We start from the raw sequence: 17663 nt of genomic DNA on the forward strand, positions 1-17663 counted from the left end.
TCTGAAACAATAAATGAACCAACATGCAGTTATCCTTTGAAATTCGCACTACTTCAGATTTTACATTGCAGTTGTCTGAAGCCGACTGCTGGTTCTCAGGTAAGATTCCTCTCTATTGTGTGTGCTGCATGATCCCTCCCCTTACCTGGCCAATCCCCTGGCAACACCTCCCCAGGCTGGATTGGCTGAGTGGCTGAGGTAGGCGGAGACCCCAGGTATCCAGCCTGGGGAGGATGACACCAGTCCGAACTTCCAGGGGCCACTCTGGGATCCAGGGGGCTGAAGCCACCTCCCGTTTGATGTGGGGAGCGGTCATTGTAGTTGTCCAGACAACGTGTACATTAGGAGAAATGCATGTCAATGAATACAACAACTGATTTTAGTGATGACCTTTTTAAAAAACAAATTGATTCAGGAATGTGTTGAACCGGATTTAAGATTAGAAAAATGAGAAATGTAAGAGAGACCAAAATTGACAGATTTATTTATCTCTGTGGCTGAGAGAGGCTATTAGAACCCTTCAGATAGGCCAGAACCCTCCTTGCCAGCAGAGCAGTTTTCCCTGCTACTTCTAATGAAATTCAGAGCTCCATAACATCTAAATACAATTGAGGAATCTACCCTTTGGTTTAATTTTTTTTAACCATTTATTAAACATGTTAAGTGTCTCACAAAACTTTATTTCTAATCACCTGTAACACTTTTGCCCAAATTGATCTATAGCCCAAATATTTTGCTTACCAAGAATAATGAAATATAAGCCTTGTAAAGGTGTCAATGCAGATGTGTAGATACTGGAAGGGGTGGGAGGTATCAGCAAGCATGATTTCTAACACAGAGTGTAGGTAATTACAGGAACTTGGTTATGGGCTTTGATTTTGCTGGGATAATGTCCTTCACTTTATTGCAAATGATGGTTAGCAGAGGGGTGTGGCAAGGTCTATTTAAACATACTGCTTTATGTACCTTGGAGCAAATTGCCCTGTGAATTGCCATTACTTGTCTTGATTATTTTGATACCAAGGAATCACTGCGCTCAGCTGGAGCTTTGGCAGATAAGGCATTAATAAGTCTCTGAGTAACCTTGGTTAATCAAGTGACTTGCTGACGCTCCCTTTCTACCCCAAGTGAGCACCATCAAGTTTAGTGTCAAAGGTTCACTATAAAGAGCTGAAGCCAGCAGTCAAGGTTCCCTTTCTTTGGCCAGCCCCAGAACCAGCTACAGATTCTTGAGCAAGGACATCCAAGCACAGAGACATCATGGTAAAACTGCAGCTGCCAAACCCCAACTTGGAACAGAGAATACCTTCCCATGAGGACCTTGAAAACCTTGAGGCTACAGAGGCAGATTCAAGACCCAAATGGGATAACAAGGCACAATACATGCTCACCTGCATAGGGTTTTGTGTAGGCCTGGGAAATGTATGGCGATTCCCCTATCTCTGCCAGAGCCACGGAGGAGGTATGTCTTTGATGCAGATTGTGGAGGCAGATATTTTTTGAGTGAAAATGCTTGAATGGAGTGCAAAATTGTAATGTTTTTCTCAATCACTATGATTTGCAATGACAAAAAAAATCACACCTAGTTTAGAGAGAACCTGCAAAGCAATCATGTACCCTATCATTGGAGGAAATTGAGATATTTGCATATGATTATGCTATATGGTTGCATTTATTTAGAATGAAGTTCTGTTGAGTTCAGTGAGCCTAATGCCTGACTATAACATGCATGGAATTGCAGCAATAATGACAGAGGTACAAATTTCTAAACAAATGGGCATTCTCAGAAAATTAAGAAAGGCTGACCCAAATTTCTTGTTTCTTCTCATTTGTGTCTGACTGTAAAAGGGAAACAGTCATTTACATTTTAATTACAAACATGAGCTAATTTAAAATTAGGATTAGTCAAGAAATGCTGTGCTTTGTACAAATGATTGCTATTGTGAACAACCCAGTTCCCATTTTATCATTATTATCATTATTAAATTAAGCAGCTTTTTTCATGATTCAGGTTTTTCTAACTTTCATGCCATTAAAATAGGTCTAAAATAGTTACCATTGCACCTACTTTGTGTTATAGTATATTTGGGCAATGCTTTGAACTATAAGACTACTTGATGCAGCTAATCACTTTGTAATATTTTAGGACCTGTGCCTTTTCATGCACGTTTGCTTTTACTGCAGAAGAAAAATTCATAAAAATAAGATCCACCAATCCACTCACACCTCTCTAAAATTACCTCTCTCTTTCCCTGAGCCAAATAACCCTACCAGTGTATCGGCAACCATTGCCTACAAAATTTTATTCCAGCTACACATACAGACTTCCTCACACTGCAAAAAACAAAACAAAACAAAACACAATAGACAAACGACAACAGGGTAAGGGGAGATTTGTATTGTTTATTTCTCTATTATCCTGGCCTTAAAGGTAAAGGTAAAGGGACCCCTGACCATTAGGTCCAGTCGTGACCGACTCTGGGGTTGCGCGCTCATCTCGCATTATTGGCCGAGGGAGCCGGCGTATAGCTTCCAGGTCATGTGGCCAGCATGACAAAGCCGCTTCTGGCAAACCAGAGCAGCACAAAGAGGGAGACACAGTGCCATCTGGGTAAGTCTGAGGCTTCTTGAAAACATATGCCATTGCATTCACTTGGTTAAAGTCCATATCCCACTAAATCTCTTTGTTAATATACTTACTGAATCTCCACCTTGCCAAAGTGCTGATCCACTGTGTATAATGATCTGCTTGACGTCATACAGGCAGGCCAACAATCTGAGAGAGAGTTAAGCTGTTACTGACAATTTTCCTTTCTCATTTTAAAAAACAAATTCAGGGATTTATTTTCACTCCCATTCCTCCCGTCCTGCTTTCACTGCATTTCGGGTGTGTTAATCTTTATCTCAGGAAAGGGTTTATTTAAAAGCCAGTCAATTTCTAAACTTTTCAGTACTGTACTCAATGTGTTACATATTTGGCGTACTGATTAACATGACAATTAAATATTAGTAAGAGAAGCTTGCATTCTGCAAACTCAGACACACATTCCTCATTGTTACAGGAAATTCCCACTCTGCATGCTAGTAGTACTAGCAGGTAAACATCAGCCTAAGATTGTTTTCAATGTGTGGCTGGAGTGCAGGCCTACATTGTGAGGTAAACTTGGCCCCCTGAACTTCAACTGTTCAATGTAAAAAAAAAGTGCCACTTTCAGATTTTTCAGGTAATCACAATGTGTGCTCCAAATTTCAACATAGAGGGTGATGTGAGAGCAGCTTAACCATTTGAGAGAATTTACTTCATGTTCCACTTTCTAAGGTGTACAAATGTTTCAGCATTGGATTAAAACTGTTTAAAAAGCATCACTTTTCTGCATAGGACTATTAAATGATTTATTCCAGTATATTCAGTTGGTGACTGAATAGAAATGCCGTATGAGATAAATTGCCACTGCTATTCTGGATCATTTCTCTCTCTCTTTTGCTCGGTCTTTTGACATGCTGTTTTGCTTAAGAAACAGAGGGACCCAGGTGGCGCTGTGGGTTAAACCACAGAGCCTAGGGCTTGCTGATCAGAAGGTCAGCGGTTCGAGTCCCTGTGACAGGGTGAGCTCCCGTTGCTCGGTCCCAGCTCCTGCCAACCTAGCAGTTCGAAAGCACATCAAAATGCAAGTAGATAAATAGGAACCGCTACAGCGGGAAGGTAAATGGCGTTTCCGTGTGCTGCTCTGGTTTGCCAGAAGTGGCTTTGTCATGCTGGCCACATGACCTGGAAGCTATACGCCGGCTCCCTCCGCCAATAATGTGAGATGAGCGTGCAACCCCAGAGTCGGTCACGACTGGACCTAATGGTCAGGGGTCCCTTTATCTTTACCTTTTTTGCTTAAGAAACAGATAATATGCCCACTGAGCAATTGGCTATGGGAAAATTAGTGAATCTACTATGCATTTTGGAAAGCTGTTTGCTACACATTGGATGCTTCACAGCCAAATTTTGCATGATGGCTTCTGAGTAGGTTTTTTTGTGTGTTTATGTTTGGATACAATTTGAATCAAGATGGCAGAATGAACCTTTCAAAACTGCACTGATGTTATCCACCGATTTCAGAACAGCACTGAGTTTTTGGTTTCTTGGAATTCCCAAGCAATGCTGACTATAAAACTACAAATACTTTTTAAAGAAAAGAGATTATTTTGATGCCCTTTTACTCCAGTCTGTTTGTCCTACACCCCACACATGGGTTTGAGTCTTTTTTTGTAACTTCTCCCTCAATGTATAGAAGTAAGTCTCTCCCGAGAATACCAGAGTTTCATTTTGAAATGGTAGTCATGTTGATAGTGTATTAGAGTGTGGTGAGAGATGATGCTTGAAATTCTTGCTTCCTTAGAAAACCATGGTAAAATATACATTATTCACAAAAGGATATGCTACAATTGCTCTTGTATCTCCTTTTCTGCATTTCCTTACCATTGCATCCTTACCACTTTATCCCAGTTGTCCTTTTGCATTTAAAGAAAAATAAAACAATTGGGAACCTGCGGCTCTTTAGTTGGTGTGGGACTTCAATTCCCATCAGCCCCCATGCCCTGGCCCATACGGTCAATGGTCAGGGATGGGAGTTGTCGTCATCCAGCTGTATCTGAAGGCCACGGGTTCTCCACCCTGGGTATAAAACATACTCATTTTTTATTTTACCCCTGCAGGAGCTTTTATGATCCCTTTCCTCATTTTGCTTGTCCTGGAAGGCATCCCATTGCTCCACCTTGAATTTGCCATTGGACAAAGACTTAGAAGAGGTAGTGTGGGTGTCTGGAGTTCTATCCATCCCGCCCTGAAGGGAGTCGGTAAGTTTTAATGTACTTTAATAATGGCAAGACGAATAGCATTTCTTCTACTCAACATGTTGGCGTTACAAGCATACATATGCTTTCATGCGAGGTGTTTAGGTTGGAATCACCAAGCCTCACTCAAATTTTATTTGCCGGGGGTGTGTGTGTGTTCCACACACCACCATAATTGATTTGCAACACTCCAGTCATTTTTCTTGGAGCAGAAAGTCCTGGGTTTTGGGGTTTTTTAAAGAAAAAATGGAAGAGTAGTGCGATCTACATGGTGCTACTTTTCCATTTTCTTTAAGAAATGAACAGTGACTTTGTTGAAGGGGGAAGAGACAAGTATTTCAATAAAATTCAACAAGCTGTCCTTTATCAGATATGTGTATATTATGTAATGGTGAAAAATAATTTGGACTTTGTTTTTTTGACTTGAGACTAAAACTCAGATACACACTGATGAGGGACCAGTCTGTGGCCTCAAATTGATTTTATCAATTAACACCATACATCCAAAGCCCTCTTATGCCACTCAAACAATCATGGAGAATTCTGGGCACTATGTTTTTTTTTAAGGGTGTTGGGAATTGTAGCTTTGTGAGATCAGCACCCTTAAATATATGGAGATTTCTGCTCCCTTCTGTGGATTATTCTTAGAAAACTACTGGATATTTCAGTGTGGAAAGGGACAGGGATACATCTTCAGAATTTTGTTGCACCTGTTAAGGTTTGTTCTGTCGTCAATTTCATTTCCTCATGATTGTTCCTCAAAATCATTAATTTTTTTTAAAGTACAAAAAGGATCTACCTAAAAGCTTTCTCTCTATTCCTACAGGTATAGCAGCAATGATTGTCTCCTTCTTTGTGGGTTTATACTATAATACTATTATTGCTTGGGTGATGTGGTATTTCTTCAACTCATTCCAAGAGCCACTACCCTGGAGTGAATGCCCACTTGATGGAAACAGAACAGGTACAGATTATGCTTATAATAGTTAGCAGTCTATCATAAAGAGGCTTCTCTCTGCAAACAGCATAAGAAAATACAGTCTTTTACCAAAGATAATTTTGAATTAGGATAATGTTTTAATCTGCTGAGCTGGAGACAACAACAATAGGAAAGCTTCCTCAAGACCATTTTGTAGCGTAAGGCTCAGGGCAGAACATTATTTTATTTCATCTATTACACATATGAAAACCTTATGTAGGGGCCAGTAAATTCATTGCCCTTCTCCCTAATAATTAGACTCATTGATTTCATTGGAAAGCAAATCTGTCCTACATAGTTTGGATCTAACCAATAAATACTTTCTGGCCATTAGGAACAAATATATCTACCTAATCATTGTCACTGACTGGCAGTGACTGTCCATGGTTTTAGGTGGGAGTCTCTTCCGATCCTACCTGGAGATGTCAGGTCTAGGTCCCTTCCCAAATGGCATCTCCCCGTGGTAAGAATAACACTTTAAAAAAGTCTTGAACCACCATTCAGGCAACAATTCCTGCCTTCAGATACCATTCCCTTTCATAGTGTCACCCAAATTTCACCCTGCTGCATGGCAAGGCCAGCCCTGAGCACAGCTGCTGGGTGCAGAGAAATCCCAGAAGCATCAGTACAGTATTGCCCAGCGGTAAGATCTGAGTGACTGTCCAAACAGAAGGGCCAAGATCCAGGAAGCTATATTAACTGAACTATCCTGCACATTATTCTGGCATCAGAACCATTTGGAAATAAGGGTGAGTTACAGTTCCAATTGCCAATGGCTTTGAGGAACAAACCTTTCTTAATAATGGGTGCCCAGGGTCTGAATTTCTCTTCCAAGGGAGGCTTATCGGTTCTACTCACTACCGGCTTTCCTTCGGCTGTTTTGGACGATCTGTTGGGTAAGCTATAGTCTTAGCAGGTTGAGCCAAGTATTGAGTCTTGAATTCTGAAAACCGCAATGAGAACTGACCTTAACATTATTTTCAAGGTGTTGTAATCTTTTAGTCTGGCTTGGAAATTGCACGGCATTTTAACTGTTTTGTGAACTGCCCTGGAAATGTTTTGGTGACTCAGTAAAGTCTGAATAGTTTAAAATAAATCCATGTCTGCTTTCTACCAGCAATCTAGGGTGGCAATGATTAATATACTCAACAAAAAAGTGACTACCAATTAAAAGTAGCCAATTGTCTGAAACTATCAGTCAAACAAAGGGCTCACCCAGACTTGCTTTTGTGCCGAATTTCTAGGCATAGATCTGCACTTTTTTTGTTGGGTCCTGCCACTTTCTCCAGGAAAGCCCACACTTTATGGCAATCTCAGGAAAACTGGAATTGCTGTTTGTTTTAATTCAGAGTTAAACAGCAGGTTTTCCTGGGGAAAATGGCAGAGCAAAAGTTTAAAAAGCACTCAGACAGGAAAGCTCAGTTTCTACCAGGCTGGTAGAATGGAGGGTTCCTGTGTGCTGCACTTCATGCAATGCCAATGTGTGCTTCTCTCTTTTGTTCTTGAGGGAAGAGGAGTGACTGGTCAAAGGTTGATAGGCAGAGGAGGAAGAAATAGCAACTCCACCCACCCACACCCAGTCATATTTATTTTAAATAAGTCTGCAGCTTTTTACTGATTAATTGATTAGAAAAATTGACTCAAAACATCTTAATTGCATAAAGAGGCAGGCACCCCAGTTGGGTATGAATTTCACGAGCCACTCCCAGTGTCCTTGCAAAGGTCAGGTGCTTTCTTGCCAATGTTTTTAAAACAACAACAACAACAACAACAACAACAACAACAACAACAATAATAATAATTGTGGCATAGGCCACTGAAATAGGCCACTGAAAGTTTGAAATCGGGCAGTCGTTGTCCTTGCTAAGTGTCAGATGCCAGGTTAACATGTTTCCCCACCCCCAAAAACCTTTGTTTTAATGCTTCTGTTTCCAATGTTTTAAATTTTGTACATTGTATGTTTTATTTTTACTGTAAAGTGATCTGAGACAAGCAGTGGAAAGCAGGGTATAGATTCTTTAAATGAAACAAATCTGTAAAAGTTATTGTGCATGCTCTGTTGAATTTAATGGGAGATGTGCAAGAGAGATGGGAGATGTGTGGTTTTTCATTATAATGGAGCTTTCACAGAAAAGCTTCCCACTGGATTTCAGCATTGCTCAATAGGACTGTTTCTTTGGTTTCAGGTTACTTGTACGAATGTGCAAAGAGCTCTTCTGTTGATTATTTCTGGTACAGGGAGACATTAAACGTCTCCACCAATATTGACGAGACTGGAACTGTACAGTGGTGGCTGCTGTTATGTTTAGTATGTGCCTGGGGAGTGGTGTACGTGTGCACAATTAGAGGCATTGAAACAACAGGAAAGGTACTTCTGTCTTGTATGAATGAAATCAGAGCTACTTCTTATACTGTATACTGTTTTCCAACCATTTTAGGGATTGCTGCAGCTGCTTTCCCCCAAACTGGGCTCACAGACCCTGTCTGTGTGTGTTGGTTTAAGCGGGGCGTGGGGTGTGTTTAATACCTTGGATGGTATCTTTGGGCCAGAAGGGGGCAAAACATTCTCCTTGGTGCCGTCCAGTTCTTCCCCAAGAGATCCTTCTCCACCCTGCCTCGGCTTTCACTTTATTATTTATTTTATTTACTTGTTATTTTTATCAGTTGTCTCACGCAATGTGCCACTCAGCTCAGCTATACAGAGCCCTAACATAGAACAAGGGTTTAAAACATAGCTGCCAACTCTCCCGTTTTTCGCTGGAAACCCCCAGATTTTAATCCGTTTCCCGCTGTTATCCCGAATAGAAAAAAAATCCTGTAAATCCCCTGGATTTCCTACCTGCCAGGGAGGCTCCATTTCGGGTGCCGCTCTGCCCATGTCACTGGAAATCGGGCAGAGTGGCACCGGAAGTTGCTTCTACGCGTAGAAGCAACTTCCGGTGCTGCTCTGCTCATGTCTGGGCACCGGAAATCGGGCAGCGCCGGCACTGGAAGTTGCTTCTATGCATGTCCAGACATGCATAGAGGCAACTTCTGGTGCCGCGCCGCTGCTCATCCCACATTTTTCAGCGGGAGACTTGGCAGCTTTGGTTTAAAAACATGCTAAAATACGAGCAGTTCATAATAATGATCAAGCCTAGCAACAACAACATGTATCGCACCAGTGTACACACAAGCCCCAGAACAACCAAACACAGCACAAGGGGACAAACTGAGGGATGGAAATTCCATGTTTGCCGCAATGTCACAATTTTGTGGCATTGTAGGTAAGAACAGGCCCTTGTCTCAATGTGTGACCTGTAAACTCTAAAGAAATTGCAGCACATAGTTTTATCAGAGGCCGGGTTCAGATGTATTGCTGAATCAGAAAAGTCATTTGTAAATACTGTATATGCAGATACAAGCCAGATTCTTGTAGTGCTTATTGAGTGTGGGTTTCATGTGGTACAGCCTCAATCTGATCTGGTACCATCTAGACAGACTGAGTGATGTGGTTCCTTCCTGAGCTACATCATTCATCTGATCCACTTAGTTCTTGTTTTAGATGACACCCATATAATGTGGGGTCAGACCCTGCAGAAGTAGCTCCCGTAGAACAATTACAATTTGTACACCTGCAATATTGGCAACAGACATGCAAATCATTATGGTTTTTCTCCCAGTTTACTCCTTTCCATGCCGTTTTTCATTGAAACAAATTTACCCCATGCTTTAAATTTTCCTTGGGGGTTTGTGTTGTGCCATCAATGCACATGGCGATTTACAGAGTAATGTTAAGGGGTGGGGGGAGGCAGTTCTCCGCTTTGAAAGTGTCAAATAAAAATTTCAACAATGTGGGAGACAATAGAGCTGTGGATGGGAAGAAATGAGAGAAGTAAGAGTAACAAAAGAGGTGTATTCCTGTTGTGTGTATTCAATTGACATATTCCTTCTCCAGGCCGTGTATATAACATCAACACTTCCTTATGTTGTGCTTACAATTTTCCTGATCCGTGGCTTAACACTGAAAGGATCAACCAATGGAATCGTATATCTCTTCACGCCTGATGTAAGTATTGATTGGATCCCCACCCACCACCCCAAGTAAACAGAATAACTGAAAGTTGGCCTCTGAAGAGAAATGAGCCATTTGCAGCATTATTTACACTGATTATTTTCTGGGTATCATTAAGCCCTCCATGATCAAAGTCATATAGACAGACAGACATCCCACTTTGCTGAGGAACAGGGGTTGCATAGTAAATGGTGATGCCTTGCCCTCTCCTACCTGTGCAGATGTGTTTAATGTGTGAGCTGATTCAGCAGTTTCCCAGATGACCGGGGGGGGGGTTGTGTTCCACCTTCACACATAAAACCCTCAAAATCTGCCTGACTCTTCAATCCGAGCAATGCATCTCTCCTGTCAGGAGCATGGGAGGTGCCGTATTTCAATGGGAGCATATATCATTTGCACACAGGTAGCAAATGAGGTCCAATGGTTCATAGCCAGTAAGAAGATCGCAAGTAAAAGACCTGGGAAAGGCATCTTCGTCAGACCCTGGAGGACTGCTGGCAGTCAGTGCTGACAGGAAGGAGCTAGATAGACAGGGCCAAGGCAAGTTTCTCCTGGAAATCTTTTGCCTGGCTGTCCACACACATACCCTTCCTTGCCTTGCCTGTCCATTCTGCACCCTTCTCTTCCTATGGACTGTTCCTTCAACCTGCCTGCTGGATTATGCACTGAACCACAGGAATAGGATGGTCCTAGCAGCGGGATTCTCCCATACCACACTTTATATTAAATAAACAGGTTGCATGCTTAGAGTCACAGACTGTGCTGGCTAGGATATGCCTTTGTTCCATTTTAGCTGTAAAGTTATCCAATTTTTTAAGCTCTTTTTTTCTGTTCCTCAGGTTGCAGAATTGGCTAATCCATCCACTTGGCTTGATGCCGGAGCTCAAGTATTCTTTTCATTTTCCCTTGCCTTTGGAGGCCTCATCTCATTCTCTAGTTATAATTCAATTCAGTAAGTTGCCATACCAAATAGAAGAAGTCAATTGAATTTTGGAACACGATTTCACAACTGGTAGTAGTTCGTTTCTTGACAGTAACACCACCCAATCCTATCTCATAAGTATCTAGGAAGGCATATGTTCTTCCTGAGCAAAACAAAAACAAAACAAAAAACAAATGGGAAGAACAAAACAAAGTGGCTGGCCCAAGATCACCCAGTGAGCTTGTTTCTGTGTTTTCGTTTCCAGTAACAACTGTGAGAAGGACGCTCTGACTATCTCTGTGGTTAATGGCCTCACATCCATTTATGCAGCTACTGTCATATACTCAATCATTGGATTCAGAGCAACAGAGAGATACGACAATTGCTTTAGCCAGTAAGTCCCCCCCCCCCCGGTTTTCCAATTAAAGCATCCCAGATCATTGTTCTCTTCCCCCTCCCCAATATGACTGCACAGACAATTATACTTCCAGGGGTTTGTGGGATCAGTTGTCTTCTCTAATAAGCAAGCAACACAGGCAGAACTGCCAATGATGTGGGAAAACAGTGGGCATGTGGTTGCCAGGACATTTTCTATGTACAAATAACCCTTGTGTATCTGGGCAAACATTAGCTACTTACAAATAGGAGAGAGCACGCAAGTTAACTTAACTTAGCTAACAACTTTGTCCTTGTGGCACAGGAAATATAGGATTGGGGGGGCATACCCTTCCATATTATTAAGAACTCTGCCTCTAAGGATCTGATATCTTTTTATTTAACTGATGGCTCTATTTTTATTACTGTCTGATAAGGTAGCAAAATACTTTCTATTTTCAATAGAAATTAGGAAGCAGATGGTAAAGTCAGAACTTACTTTTGACCCCTCTGTAATGTATCTGCATTCTTTTAAATGTGTTGTTCTGTGGGCATAATAAATTTATTAATTCATTCATTATCATACTGATAAAACTTAAGAAATCTGTGTGAAGAGGCATTGATTGAAGAAGCATTGACTACTTTCCTTTTGCATTTGCAGAAATATCCTCACTCTGACAAATGCATTTGATTTGCCAGAAGGTAATGTAACTCAGGAAAACTTTGAACAAATGCAAGCTTGGCTCAACACGACAGATCCAGCAACGTTTGCAACTCTTACATTTCAGACCTGTGACCTGGAATCATTCTTAAGTGATGTAAGGTGATAACATGGAAGCTAACAAGATTATAATAAAGGACTTTATATCAATAAGCATGAGTCACTTCCATATTACTGGTGAACCATTAATTATGATTTACCACATGTGTCCTGGACCATTGTAAGACTCAAATTATATAAACATAAATAAAAGAGAGAGAGAATTTATTAACCCTTTTGGAAATATTCACAACTGATTTTTGATTTAGCATATGGCTGCTGTTGCTTGAACAAAAACTTTATTCATTTTAGCTTTTGTGATGATTTTATCTGGTTCTATTCTTGTACTCTTCCTTGGGTGCTTTGGTGAAAGAGCAGTTAGTGATAGAATGATAAATGGTATGGTCCTATTGGCTTAGGAAGCTGACTTTAGTTGTTCTAACCTGAGTGACTTAAAGTGCATTTTAAAATAATACGGTAATAAAATAATAATAATAATTGTATGTCTTATTTCATCTATATCTATTGCTATTTTCTGCAGGGTGTTGAAGGAACTGGCTTAGCATTTATTGTCTTCACTGAGGCCATCACCAAAATGCCCGCCTCTCCATTATGGTCCATCCTCTTCTTTATCATGCTGTTCTGCTTAGGTTTATCATCTATGTTTGGGAATATAGAGGGTGTTATGGTGCCGCTGAACGATCTCAAAATCATACCGAAAAAATGGCCTAAGGAACTTGTTACAGGTTAGTTGAAAATGGTAGTATAATCAGGGTGTGGGAACAGAGGGATTGCAAAGTGGTCATCAGAAGTCAAGTAGTATATTGCTTCTTTCAAGTTAAATGATGTAATACCGGTACTTTATTTTCATTGGGTGGAATTCAGTATTGCACTAAGACGATAGTTCAATCAGAAAAAGCATTTCTGCTTGCCGGAAATAATGCTCTTTCCCTTTCCCCCTGTTCTGTGGGGTCCTCCTGACCCTCCTCAGCAATTTTGGGTTGGTTGCAGCTGTCATGGTGCAGAGGACGGCTGGGGAAAGTACCATTGCACCAACAGGCTTTGTTGTGTTGGCTTTTGCTAGCACAACAACTTAGTTGAATCTGACCCAGTATGAATGAAGCATGTTTTAAAGATGGTGGTAAAAAGTCAGCAACTTGCTCATGAGTTTTGCCAGCAAGCCAGGCAGAATGAAATCACTACAGCTACTCACTGGACCTGCATTTGCAGCCAAACACAGTAAAGCAACCCCTGCTGCTGAATATTGCTGATGGAGGAGAGGGGACTTGATTGTGAGCATGTAGCTTTGGATAGCTGTCAGCTTTTTTTGCTTTTTGCTTTTTTTCCCTTCACAGCAACCCTTTTGAGATGGACCAGTCTAGCTGAGGAATTCAAACTTTGAATTTCAGAAGCAGTGTCCTTACAAATCTATAACTATTCCCAACTTCCTAAATCTATAAAAATAATTGAAGGAGCCATTTCTTTTCTTTTCCCCCTTGACTTTATATCCTCCATTGAGTTCCAAGAACAGAATGGCTTTGTTTGCACATTGCAATCAACCATAGAGTGCAACTTTTTTGGTCTGTTTCTGTCTTACCAGCTACTGTTCAGGAAAGAACCCACCATTCTTGGCTTAGTGTTATGTCTGAGCCAGGGATCCTGCTTTGTTTTACTCACAACAAGCCACAACCTGTACACAATGTTTCTTCTTGGCTTACTGAGCGTGCTTTGTTGGAATGAAACAAATCACAACTCCTGGTTTGGATGTAATGCTATGCCAGAAACCAGCTTCTTCCCTACCAGAATGAGCAGAGGGTGGGAGAGACAGTGTGTTTGCAATAGATTCTTAACTTGTTCACCATGATGTGTGAAAACTGGATCAATACATTTTCTTCATGACTAGCTGATTTGATCCTTGAGGTATTGGCAATGTTTCTGGTATTATAATATTTATTTATTTTTCTTAGTTAAACTTTCTGTTTCACGTTTTTTTTTTATTTGATCGTGTTTGTTGTTTCTTTATAGGATTGATTTGTGTGACATCTTTCTTGTTTGCCATTATTTTTGTGCTGAGATCAGGAAACTATTGGTTGGCTCTGTTTGATAATTTTGCTGGTTCCATTCCTTTGCTGATAATTGCTTTCTGCGAGATGTTTTCTGTTGTCTACATATATGGGATAGACAGGTAAGATGTGAAACCTTCTCAAATAGAAAGTGTCTCTGGATTCCTATCTGCCAGAATTTCTGTAGCTAGATTTCTGCAACCACTTACCAGTATTCTCCCACATGCCTCTCAAAAGTATAAGGGAAATAATTTAATTTTATTTGTTTAACAAAAATTATAAACTGCTTGATTGTAATAAAATATCTAAGTGATTTATAAGCCCAACTTACTGGACTGTTTTAAGGATTGCAAATATAATGCCTGCAAAATGCTTTGCAGCTCTGACAAGTTCTTTATAAATACTAGGTGCTATTTATTCTAAACAGTAATTTTGAACACAGGTTTAGTTACAGGAAGGTAGCTGTGTTGGTCTGCTGTAGTTGAAACAAAATAAAAAAAATTCCTTCCTTGGCTGATAGATGTGGTAAACCTGTTGACAACTGTTAACGACTGCAATTGGTCTGGAAGGAGAAGTTGCTGAATTGCAATTTATTACCAAACTTAAAACCATTGAGAGACCTGGTCTGAATAAGGACATTGGATTCTTAAGTCATTATACATGATAAAGCTATTTTTAGCCATCTCACCCCTTGCTTTTTCCTGTAAGACCAATTGCAGTCGTCAACAGGTTTACCACACTTATCAGCCAATCACCCATTCCCACTACCCTTCTGAGTAATAACCCTCCGCACTCTCTCACTATATATAAGGGTCTGGTGACTTCTGTTTCAGTGTATCTGAAGAAGTGTGCATGTACATGAAAGCTCATACCAATGACAAACTTAGTTGGTCTCTAAGGTGTTACTGGAAGGAAATGTTTTATTTTGTTTGAACACAGGTATCAGAGTCACTTAAATACGACTCATTAGTATGACTACACTTTGCTTGTGGCAGAAGACTCCTTTGTATACTGAGGGGGCAAGCCAAACCCAAGGCAGCCACCTGAAAGGAGGGCAGTCAGGGCAATCTCTGTGCCAGTTGGGTGCAGCAATCGGGCTCACATCAGGCCTGGTGCTATCACATGACACTCGAGGGACCAGGTTGCCCTTACCTCCATTTGGGGGCTTTCTGCTGAGTGCTGTTGCTGGGCGTTCTGCCAACAGTACTTTGCCCATCACCCATTTAGTGAGCAGAAGAGGACGCTTTGCACCAGCAGTGACACTTGTGAAACTCTGTTGGTGGCAGCTGGCTGGCATAGCTGTCAGAGCTGAATGGAGAGACAACTATGGCGCAAGGGAGGAGGATTGGGGTACCTCGTTCCCTACAAAGCCATATGTAACACACAAGGCTCCTCTTATTGCCTGTATGGCAATACATGCATCTATCTCTTGATGTTTAGGCATGTCAACATCTCTTGTTGTGATGGCACATGTTTTCAGACCCTGGAAAGTGCTCCTGCATCTTGAAATCATGCTGTTAAAGCTGGTTTTGATCTATGGATGGGATATGTGTGCATACACATCACTTGGTTTGTCTACACTTGATAACCAGCTTCTGAATGTGAGAGCCTATTCCATCGCAAGATATAACGTTTTAGGCAATGCAAGCAGATATGGAAGTTCTGCCGTATCTGTAATGCCCTCTTTCCTTATGGCAGTTATCAAGTAATGAATATGCATGTGTGAGTTGGCTCCTCTAAACTTCCTTTTTCTTTATTATCAGATTTAATGATGATATTAAGTTCATGATTGGACACAAACCCAATATCTTCTGGCAGGCCACCTGGAGATTTATCAGTCCTCTTATCATGTTGGTTATCTTCTTTTTTTACTTCGTGGTGAAAGTGAGAGAAGAATTACTATACAATGTCTGGGATCCCAACTATGTAAGTACACATGTTCAAAGAAGCACACACCAAGTTATTTTATGGATTTCTCTTCACTCACGCTCTACTCAGCATGGCTTTGATTGCCCAACCCACAGTTTGCAACCCTTCCCACACTGCCACAAGGACTATTTGCTGAATATCTTGTTGGGGCAGATGAGGAAAAACAATTTGTTTCCACCTCAGGGAAAATGAATTAGCTGCTCTAAATTGGCTACTAATTGAAATTAAATGATTGATCACAATCCCTGTTAAGGCATGCCTGCATTGAAAGAGACCTCAGGCTGGATATAGACACATAAAAAAAACTTGTGAATTTTCTTGTAAACATAATGTGAAATCACATTGGCAAAAGAACTCCACAGCGCCGTCTGGTGCCACAGTATTATAATGCATTTTAAACACTTTTTCTTTACTAATGTAGCTGAGTCCTCAGTTCCCTTTAGCGGTGCTGGCTATACCATTTTGGCCTTTGCCTTAGATAGCAAAATAACTTGGTTCCCTGCAACACAGTGCTCTATTGGTATATAATGGATGGGTGGATTTTACCACCCTATTCCCCCTTTTTGCCACTTTCCCACAAACTGTGCCCAAAATGGCTTACAGCAAACAATCAAAACATCAAAGTAGAGAACAGTGGAAATACAAATATACAAAACACAGAACATATCAGTAAATTCAAAATAACCAAAAACAAACAATTTAGCAAACACACAATAAATTCAATATTACAACAACAACCCACCCACCTAGGCTTAAGTATGTAAATACAAAGCAGAAACAAAAGTTAACAATAAAGTTTCTGGCACTGCTCTTCCTGCACTCCAAGGAGCCTAGTTTAAATACAGTTCAGGAGGGATGGGTAGATGGATGTCTTTAGGTTTCCAACTTTTCTGTACCATCACCACCTACAACTATCTGAAAGGTGTGTCGTCTTTCCCCCAGGACCTGTTTCCCAAATCAAAGCCGGTAGGATATCCTGACTGGGTTTATGCTATCATCGTAGTCCTTGCAGGAATGCCAAGCCTGTTTATCCCTGGGTTTGCTATCTACAAAGGCATCCAAAGTTTATGCAAGAGGAGAAATCCTGGACGACAGGATCTGATCAGTGCCATATCAGAAGCATCAATAAATGGAGAACTGAAGAACAAAGTGTAATTAGCTCACCTTCCTGAGGTGTTACAGAAAGACTTTACAGTGAGAGATGGTGCAACACTGATGTCTCCGTCTCCGTCTCCTGAGTTCAGGATTAGAGCTGTTAAAAGGTTAGCGGGTCCCAGAATCTAAACGATACTAATGCACTTTGAGTGACTCTCCTTATCAGTTGTGCTGGATTAGCAGGTGGTTAATACAGATGTCTCTTTTATCCAAACATGCACCTGTAATGCTCTGTTTCCTATCTTATGCGTGCCACCATGTTGGACAAATAATGTATTATTAAACAAAATGCTACCTATTTGAGTGAAATATGCACAGTTTTGATTCTTCTTTTTACTGCTTGTTTTGAATCTGTGTTGAGCTATTTCATTTGCTTTTCTTTGATTTGCTCATTGCAAACAGCTGAAAGTCTGTAAATTTTTATAATAAACCTGATTTGCAATGGGAGCTGAATGATTTCAGTTGCAACTGTATGTTGAACTGAATGCTGAAAACAACAGACATTTGTATGAATCAGATTGTCACCTGTTCTACTATTTGGAAGTTATATAGGGAGGTGGCGGTGGGATGTCATAGTTCAGTAG

The 17663-nt window shown here is 40.8% G+C and overlaps 1 protein-coding gene across 1 annotated transcript; it reads left to right on the forward strand.

Moving 5' to 3' along the window:
* Positions 1–1164: 1164 nt before the first annotated feature.
* LOC118090404 (sodium-dependent neutral amino acid transporter B(0)AT1) lies at positions 1165–17398 on the forward strand. The gene is made up of 12 exons (XM_035126097.2): positions 1165–1462; positions 4705–4845; positions 5669–5806; positions 8008–8189; positions 9759–9869; positions 10715–10827; positions 11063–11191; positions 11834–11990; positions 12474–12678; positions 13958–14117; positions 15759–15921; positions 16867–17398. The coding sequence occupies exons 1-12, from the start codon at positions 1261–1263 to the stop codon at positions 17077–17079; spliced, it is 1914 nt and encodes a 637-aa protein (XP_034981988.1). The 5' UTR covers positions 1165–1260; the 3' UTR covers positions 17080–17398.
* Positions 17399–17663: the final 265 nt, after the last annotated feature.

This window comes from Zootoca vivipara, chromosome 8, assembly GCF_963506605.1.
Source record: "Zootoca vivipara chromosome 8, rZooViv1.1, whole genome shotgun sequence".
Lineage (NCBI taxonomy): Eukaryota > Metazoa > Chordata > Lepidosauria > Squamata > Lacertidae > Zootoca > Zootoca vivipara.